Source organism: Pipistrellus kuhlii, unplaced genomic scaffold (genome assembly GCF_014108245.1).
Source record: "Pipistrellus kuhlii isolate mPipKuh1 unplaced genomic scaffold, mPipKuh1.p scaffold_m20_p_25, whole genome shotgun sequence".
NCBI classification, from domain to species: Eukaryota; Metazoa; Chordata; class Mammalia; order Chiroptera; family Vespertilionidae; genus Pipistrellus; species Pipistrellus kuhlii.
In genome coordinates, this window is record NW_023425524.1 from 1,314,325 (window position 1) to 1,323,774 (window position 9,450).

General features: G+C 48.3%; 2 protein-coding genes across 2 annotated transcripts in view; one reads left to right on the forward strand and one right to left on the reverse strand.

Annotated features, from left to right (window-relative positions):
* TMEM63A (transmembrane protein 63A) overlaps positions 1–8,179 on the forward strand; it is a 62,176-nt gene extending 53,997 nt beyond the window's left edge. The window contains exons 23-25 of the mRNA XM_036453445.2: positions 5,249–5,255; positions 6,183–6,186; positions 8,165–8,179. The gene's annotated coding sequence lies outside the window, so the exon portion shown is untranslated. The remainder of the gene's footprint in view (positions 1–5,248; positions 5,256–6,182; positions 6,187–8,164) is intronic.
* SRP9 (signal recognition particle 9) lies at positions 2,000–6,527 on the reverse strand. Its single transcript, XM_036453456.2, has 3 exons — positions 6,316–6,527; positions 4,648–4,716; positions 2,000–3,137 (listed from the first exon to the last, which is right to left on the reverse strand). Exons 1-3 carry the CDS (start codon positions 6,385–6,387, stop codon positions 3,018–3,020), a joined length of 261 nt encoding a protein of 86 aa, XP_036309349.1. The 5' UTR covers positions 6,388–6,527; the 3' UTR covers positions 2,000–3,017.
* Positions 8,180–9,450: the final 1,271 nt, after the last annotated feature.

The following is a 9,450-nucleotide window of genomic DNA, read 5'->3' on the forward strand; positions in this document are numbered from 1 at the left end:
ACGCTCTATTTTGGACCAACCCCGGACCAGAAATGGTTTCTATAAAGAATGTTTTGGGACCCTAACTGGTGTGGCTCAGTGGATAGAGCATCGGCCTGTGGATTCAAGGGTCCCAGGTTCGATTCTGGTCAAGGGCATGGACCTTGATTGCAGGCACATCCCCATTAGGGGGTGTGCAGGAGGCAGCTGATGGATGTTTCTCTCTCATCATTGTTTCTAACTCTCTATCCCTCTCTGTAAAAAAATCAGTAAAAAAAGTATATTTTTTAAAAAGCATGTTTTTTGGGATTACTGGGGATACTTGAAGATCTGTAGGTTAAATAATAGTGTCATGTTAATGGTTACTATCTTGGTTTTGAATTTTTCTAAATGAATATCTGTGATCTTAAAAATACACATTGAAGTATTTCGGTAATGGGACATGTCTGAAATGGTATAAATGTTAAATGAAGCAAAGATGCATTTGCTTTATAACTCTGTATCTAGATCTGTATTTCTCTATCAGCTCCCACCTCAAGCTTTTCCTTCATTCTTTTTCACCAGGGCCTCCTCCCAGGCACTTCCTGCTCTTTAGATTCTTACCAATAAATTGCCAATGGAAAGACCAGTGATTGCACTAGGCCCTATATGTATTTTATTATAGTGAACTTGTCAGAAGGGCATATCACACGTTACTCATTATAAAAGTACTAGCAGCCTGGTGCACAGATTCTTGCACCAGTGGGGTCCCTCAGCCTGGCCTGCACTCTCTGGCAATCTAGGACTCCTCAAGGGATGTCGGAGAGCTGGTTTCAGCCAGATTCCCACAAGCCAGGCAGAGGGATCCCACCTGCATATAAGATCTTTGGTTCATCTCTCCTTTCCCTTCCCCTTGAGATTCATTAGTCTGTTCCATGCTTCCATGCCTGTAGTTTGTGCTTCTGCCTTGAGCGTCTGTCCCCTGGTGGTCAGTGCATGTCATAGCTACTGGCCTGTCGGCTGGTTGGCCAGTCACTTAGGCTTTATAGATGACCTATTATATTTCAGGATAAACAGATTATAAATCCAATTGACGTTAAAGGGGGTGGCAATACTAAACGACTTACAAAATATCCTGCAGAGAGAATATTTTGTAAGAATATGACACAGCATTGTTTCATATGTCTTCTCACCATTCTTATAATCAAGTATACTTACCACTTACCACCAACCAGTTCTCAATCACTTCATTTTGTGCAGCCACAAATAAACACACGTTTTCCACACTCCCCACTCCCCAAGAACACTCTATGAGGGCAATTGTGTATTTCCCAAATGCAAAAATAGAGCATTTAATAACAGACATAGCTTGGCAGATATTACCAATAAATAGTCGTTCAATTATGATGACGGGAAAGTGCAAGAGTTGGCTACTTACAATAATGGCTCCCGTTTATTGAGCTTACTATGTTCCAGGCACTGTTATAGGATTACGCCATTTCATCCTCAGCAAGTCCTGTGAGTATTGCTAACCCAATTCACAGAAGATGGAAGCTTCCAGAAGGGCCTTAGGACCCCAGAAGAAAGCAGTGGAGACAGAACTGCAGCCTGGCAGTTTGCCGTGGGATCTCTGCTCTTTAGGACTCTGCTGTCAGCTCCTAAAGATGCAAAGGACCCAAATGCCGGCCCCTCCCTTCCTGTTGTCTTTGTAAAGGAGTGTTAACAAGTGGGAGGTGTAAATGAGAAGGAAAAAGGCAAAAAAAACCCCTCCTGACCCCATTAATTATGGGGGGAGGGGGAAACGCCACAAATGCAAAAAACCCTAACTATTAGATTACTTTTCTTAATTGAGAAAAGAACCTTGCCATGGAAACTCAGGTCTTGAGCTTTTAATGGTCACAGAGAAATGTAGAGTACCAAGAACAAAACAAAATTTACTTAGAGTATCATTCTGCTCAATTTAGACTAAATGAATACAGTATATGCTAGGCAAGAAATGAGTAATTCTTGTGAAGTTATAAATTTCAAGAGAAGCAATATGTAGTCACATATTTTATTCACTGACCTCTTTGAAACATGTCAAAATTCATATGGCTCATAGAACTTTCCATATTAAAATGCTCAACACCACAAATTCTTAACAAAAAATATTTTAATGTAGGAATCAATATATGACATTACATTAGTTGGTGAAATTCAGGGTACAGATAGAAGATAAATATCCAATAATATTCTTCTGGCTTAATGGAAGCATAACGGTTGGTTAAGTCATGAGAGGAATGAGCAGGGGTATGGAAGAGGTACGCAAAGAGTTAACAGTTCGCATAATCCTTAACCCTTCTGGGAAGCTCCAGTGGGAAAGATGTGACAGATACCTTGTAATGTGGTGGCTTCAGTCCATCAGTGGCCATTCTGTTCATGTTGTACCGTAAGCGCTGAAAACTAGACTCAAAGTTTGCTTTACAAGCTTCTAATACTAACAATGCCTTATATTCAAAAATAGTTTAAATTTGGAAAGTTCAAGATAAAGCATACTTGTTTTCATAATTACTTGTAGATACAACTGAGACTAAACTATACTGTACATAATCAGTATACTGCTGTGTAGTTAATTCTAGTTACCATATTTTGTATTTGTTGGCCATCAACTGCACAAATGTTACGCCCCCAAAGAAATGATCAACCCAGCAAAATGGTTACGTTTAATTTTTCTAAAAACAAATCAACTTAACTTAAGAATAGGCTTTTCCTGGTATCTCATTTTCAAATTATTGCTACAAACTTACTGAAAGAAATAATTACATATTTTCCCCAGCAGCAAATAATCTACAGAACGTTTCCTAGATAGACACATTTCTCGTTCCATTTCCAAAAATAAATAAAGGCTTTCTCGCGGAAAACATTTGCATTCCTAGCAAAGTAAAAAAAAAAAAAAAAAAGGTCTCGGCTTCTGAATAGCCCGCTTCGTTACAGTAAGGATCTTCTGTCCCAGCTCTGCCTCAGATTCAAAAGATATTTATTTCCCAAGAACATGGCAAACAGTCTTCATCGCAAAACAGTCAGTCCGTTTCCATGGCAACACTGCGGGACTCCTTGGCGACCATGAGTCGCATCAGTTGACTGTGGAATTTCTCAATCTTCTTTACATCTTGAGCTTGGTCCGTTCTATACACCAGACACTGTCAGAAATGGTAAAAGTACACATCACGCAGAAGCAGATGATCAACAATGTAAAATCACATCCACGTTCCCAAGCCTCCAGCAATCGCATTCCTTAAATCTGTCACCGCTGTGGGTAAACACCCGGCTGGACTCTACTAGAAGCTTCTCTGACATGACCCGTTAGGCTACATGTTAAATTCTGCTGTGGTCTGATGAGAAGAACTCATGCTGAGTTTTTAATGAACACAGGAAAGACAGGGCTTAGGGGTGTGAGGGCGGACGTACGCTGAGTGATGGATGAGGAGCCACTGAAGGTTTAAGGGGGTTACAACAATCAAATTCGCATTTTTGAAACCACTCCAGCAGCACCTAGGGCGACTGAAGGGGGAACTGGAAGCAGGGGAGCCAGGAGACTATTCTAATAATCAAGTGATGATGACAGTCTCTAAGCTTCAGAGACTAACAGGGAAGACAGAGAGCTCACGGCAGGAAGTAAATGCAGGGCTGGAATCCCCAAATGCCCAGACAAGTGTACAGAATGCCCCCGAGGCTCACGGTTCTTCAGCTGAAGAGACAGTGGACATGAGAATGACGGACAGGAAGGGACCATGATCCTCAAGCACGAAGTGTGACTGGAAGTAGGAAGCAGAGGAGCCGTGTGAGAAGTGACGCTCCATCCGAGCCAGGCTGGCTGAGGAGCACTGAGGTTAGGGCGCTCAGCTCAGAACTAGTCAGAAGTCAGAAAACAACAGGCGTTAAATGGAAAGAGACAGCTGCAGGCAGCACGGCATGGAATGGCCGGACAGATTGCTCCACAAGTGGTTTCCTAAGACAACCCCGAGAGTCTGGAGGAACCCACATTGCCCGGGGCGCGTCAGTGAAGCAATTAGCGAAGAATGAAACAGAAACATAGAAAGAACAAGGAAAAACATTTACTTTTAAAGAAAAAGTAAACAAGATAAAATGGAGACACAGCCGCCAAGATAACGATTTCCAGGAGAGTGGTTTTCTGTATCAAAGGCAGCCAGGAGGTCGGTGTGGGCTCTCCCAAGAGCAGCCGCAGCGCCGAGGGAGCACTAGCTGCAGAGAGTGGAGGGAGCACTGGCTGCAGAGAGCACGTGGCAGAGGCACCAAGTGAAGGGGATGGAGGAAGTGACAGTGAGCAGACAGCGAAGGAGAAGGATGGAACTGAAAACCTGTATGTTGTGTTCAAGTACCTTCATTTACTTCTCAGTGCCCGTAAGAAAACCTTTGTCCCCTCATAGCCAGCCCTGGCCTCTATTCCTCTCGATTAAGGTCCAAAGAGAGCAATTACTACACTACACACACATGCTATCTTAATGAAGCTGAATTAATTCCTCTCAAGAGCCTGTGAAAGTAGCTTCTAATCTAGAATGTGGTTCTTGACTTTGGAATGAAATGCAAAATATAAGTCCTAACGGGCAATCTGCATAAATCCTATATAAGTAATTTTAAACAATTAACTCAAATCCGAAAGCATGCAACAAATAAGAAATGTATACTTACAACTAAATCATCTGTTACTTTCATACACAAGCTCCCGTCAGAATGCCTATATTTGAGAACCACACGTGCCTGAAACAAAAAAAATACCTATTTAGAAACAGTGAAGCCAGAACTTTCTCATAAATAATTTAGTCTTCAGGCTGGCCAAAATGATCCTTCAGAATTAATAGCCAGAATGTTCAAAGTCACTTTTACTATAAACTTATTGAGATGAGGTAGATATACAGCATTATATTTACAAGTTCACTCCTAGTGCTACCATTGATTTTGTAAAAAGACTTAAGGTGGTTTGGCATTTCCAGCCAATAAAAACATATACTGGCCCTGGCTGGTTTGGCTCAGTGGATAGTGGACTGGGGGTTGGGGGTGGCGTTTCCCAGTTCGATTCTGGTCAAGGGCATGTACCTTGGTGGTGGGCACATCCTCAGTAGGTATGCAGGAGGCAGCTGATCAATGTTTCTTTCTCATCGATGTTTCTAACTCTCTCTATCCCTTTTCCTTCCTTTCTGTAAAAAAATCAGTAAAATATATTAAACAAAACAAAACACAGCAGAAGGCTGTCATGAAAATGCAGGATGTTTTCAGGCCACTGTCATTTTCTGAGCTGCGTCCTCTCCCCTCTGCTTATTCTAGACAAGCTCCCTGCACAGCGGACCCCGTCACATTTAAACAGGGTGACTCTGGACGGGAGCTGGTCTGATACATTCTCTGTGAAAATATTCTGTTTGGACAAACGTCCTGTCCAGTCTTCCGGGGACGTGGGGTGAGTGAGGAATCACCCAGAGAGAAAAGCCAGGCCCCGCGCCATCCGCCAAGGACTCATTTAAATGAGCAAATGAATTAGAACAAAAAAAAAAAAAAAAAAAAAAAAATCTAATTCCTCTCATCGTTCCTTACCATTTTATGGCGAAGATTGGAACTATTAATTAACATCGCCTGTAGTTTCTTGTTTTCTTATCAAGGTTTAGAGAGCTTGCAGGACTTTTTTAGTTAACAAGCAGGTGTTCCAGGCGAAATGTTAGACGTGACCGTGAAATACACCTTAGCTTTAAGAAATAAGGACCTAACTTCTGTTGGGGGTGGGAATTGAATGAATTCACAAGCCCCCCCCCCCCCCCCAAATGGTCTGCAAACCTGGACGTTTAAGGGCACTGTGCTGAGCAAAGGGTACCAGCACCCTCACCTCCTCCAACTGGGTAAGCAGCGCTATTCTCAGGGGTGTCGCTGCCTCCAGATCGGGGGTTTGCAAGCATGTTTCGGCGGAGCCAGAAAAAACACACATCTAAAACCCTTTCATTTTGCACGAGGAATCTGGCTTAGGGGGAAACGGGCAGCAGATCCAGGGACAGGAAGTGAAGCTGCGGGGGAGGAGCCGGGCCCTCAGGGACACGTAAACCCACGGAAGTCTTGGGGGATTGAGGGGGGGACGGAGAAAGGCCGGGGCAGAGCGGCTTGGGACCCTGAAAGGACCCCGATTTCTGCTCATGTCAAGGCGTTCCCGGGGCCGATCATCAGAGCGGAGGCCGAAGGCACAGGGGGGTCTGCGGGGTCCGTCTCTCTCGGCCCCAGACCCCCCCCTTCCGGAACCCCAAGAGCAGAGCGGCCTCCGGGGGGACCCCTGACCCCCACGGGGCTGGGCACCCAGGCGCCGGCCCGCCGGCCACGTACCTTCATAGGGTCGGCGAGGTAGAGCTTCTCGGCCGCGCGGCTGAACTCCTCCCAGGTCTGGAACTGCGGCATCGTGGGCCCGCGGCGGAGCCGGAGAGGGAGGCGAGGCCGGGGCCGGGACCGGACCGGAGCAGCTCGACCCGGCCCACCTTCCTTCCTCCTCCCGCCGCCCCCACCCGACACCGGGGCCCAGCCGATCCAAGATGGTGGCGTCACCTCGCACCAACGCCTCGTCTCATTGGACGGCCGGGACGGCCCCTGACCAATGAGAAGTAGTGTTGTTGCAAAGGGGGCGTGGCCCAGAGCGTGTGATTTTTCCTGGGAGCGGCCCAGAGAAGCCGAGAGCAGAGAGGCAGCTGGCTGCTCCCACAGCGCCCCCTGCAGGCGTGGAGGAGCATCCGCCCCGCCGCCCTATAGGGAATGGTAAAAGGCCCAGGTTCCTTCTATTAATACAACACCCAGTCTAGTAAGGAGAGGAGAGACAGAAACATAAGAGAGCAACCGAAAGCTCTTTATTTTTATTTTTAAAAATATATACTCTATTGATTTTTTTTTTACAGAGAGGAAGGGAGAGGGATAGAGAGTCAGAAACATCGATGAGAGAGAATCATCCATCAGCTGCCTCCTGCACACCCCTACTGGGGATGTGCCCACAACCAAGGTCCATGCCCTTGACCGGAATCGAACCTGGGATCCTTCAGTCCGCAGGCTGATGCTCTATCCACTGAGCCACACCGGTTTCGGCTTCAGTGGATTCTTGCATTCATCGTCCTCATCATGCCAGGAGCGCTTGCCTGCACCCACCGTGTGCCGTTTGCAGTGCTGGCAGCCAGGGGCGGGGGTTTGGGGGTGAGGGCTGAGGGGAGGGCACAGATCTGGGAAGGGGAGCCAGCCCACAAACCGGTCTGCCCAGTAAGCCGTGCCCGGACGGGGCGGGAAGCATTGTGACCCAGAGTGGGCCTGGGCGGCTTTGGCCTGGCGTCCAGCGGAGGGCAGTGGTGTGCAGACAGTCGCATGGAGACGCTGGTCTCCCTGAAGGACGTGTCCCCATGGGGCCCACGCCCCTCGCTCAGCTGGTGGGTGGCGCTGGGTTTGGGTTCCTTTTGCTCCATCCCTTCCCTTCCTTGCGGGTCAGAGCCTGGGCTCTTGGTTTTTGTTTTTTACAGAGAGGAAGGGAGAGGGACAGAGAGTTAGAAACATCGATGAGAGAGAAACATCGACCAGCTGCCTCCTGCACACCTCCTACTGGGGATGTACCCACAACCAAGGCACATGCCCTTGACCGGAATCAAACCCGGGACCTTTCAGTCCGCAGATCGACGCTCTGTCCACTGAGCCACACGGGTTTCGGCCCGGGTTCTGGTTTGATGGGCGGGAACTTGAATCCACAGAGCACCTCCGTCCGTGTCGGTCTCATCATCATGGGGGCTGCAGTGCAAGCAGAGGTGCTGGCATGCTCACCGGAGCAGAGGGGCGTGCAGGAGGGGGTGAGGCAAGTTTGCAAACAAGCCAGAGGCAGGGACAGGCACTCCCCCCTCCCCCCAGGCTCCCCAGATCCTGAGACGGTGGGCCCCGGAGTTGCCCTAGGACAGCAAGGATAAGGACTCCCTCGAGGCTGGGGGTGGGGCGGGACAGGGAGGAAGAGGCAAAGGCGGAGAGAGGAGCAAGGAGCCCTTCCAGGTGGAACAAAGCGAATGCACCTCAGAAAACAACCAGAAGAAAGATGCCCTGCTTTTTTTTTTGAGGGAGAGCAAGCTCCCCCTGAGCTCTGGGGTGGCAAAGGCCGCCCTCAATGCTGCCTCCCCCGGGGGGGTTGAGGGGGGGTGGGGGTCCGAGGAGGGAGTGGGAGCTGGGCCAGGCCAGGTCACGCACTGCCCAACCCCGGGGCCTCGGTGTTTGGGCCAAAGGCCAAAGGTGAGGGCCCTGAGATTCCAGAGGCTCCTCCCGGCTGGCCCGTTCCATCTGGAACCGATTACAATGAAATGTAAACCCAAGGCAACTGGGAAGGAGGAGGTCGGGATGTTATCCCCACCTGCTCCCCTGCCTCCTCCCCTGGCCAGGCCATCTCGGATTTCCCACATGCCCATCGGCCCCGGAGAATGGCCCCATTGTGGGCGAGACAAACCAAAATAGCAGCATCCTCTGTTCCCTGCCTTCGGGAGGGAGAGTTCGCCTCAAACCCCAGAGTCCCACAGGCGGGCCACAATGGACTCCGTTGTTGCAAAGGAGTGATCCTGGAACAGATGCGAGGCAGGTAGTCGGATGGAAGCCAGGGAGCTGGGCTGGGCCCTGGAGAGAGAACAATTGGGTAGTCACTCCATTAACCCAATTAGCCCTCGCCGGCCGGAGTTCTGTTACTCACCAAGGGCAGCAGGTGGGCACGGTGGGCAAGGTGGCATCCAGGTGGTGGGGGTGGAGGCAGGCAGGGAGGCGGGGATGTGGGGATGGATGCGGGGACCAAAGCACCAGAAACAAAGTTCAGCTATTTCTAGACTGAGAAATGCTATTTTTATCATTTTTGAAACGCTCTGTTTTTTGTTTGTTTGTTTGTTTGTTTTTTTTTGTTTGTTTGTTTCTTTTTAAACCAGGCCCTGGAGCGCTGGGATGAATGGTGTTCATTTTAATTAATAAATCACTTTAATTAATCACTTTAATTAATAACTCAGATGACATCTCTGTGCAGCGGTGGGCTCTGAGGTGGGAGCTCTTGGGTTGCTGAGAAGTGGTGACTGTGGACTCTTAAAAAAAAAAGGATTTTTTATTGATTTCAAAGAGGAAGGAAGAGGGAGAGGGAGAGAAACATCAAATGATGAGAATCATGGATCGGTTGCCTCCAGCACGCCCCCTACTGGGCATTAAGCATGCAACACGGGCACGTGCCCTGACCTGGAATGGAACCGTGACCTCCTGGTTCATAGGAGGATGTTCAACCACTGAGCCATGCCAGCCTTGGCTGACTGGGCACTCTTTTTTTCTTCTTCTTTTTTTTTAAATAAATATATTTTATTGATTTTTTACAGAGAGGAATAGAGAGTTAGAAACATCGATGAGAGAGAAACATCAGTTGGCTCCCTCCTGCACAACCCTTCCTGGGGATGTGCCTGCAACCAAGGTCCATGCCGTTGACCAGAATCG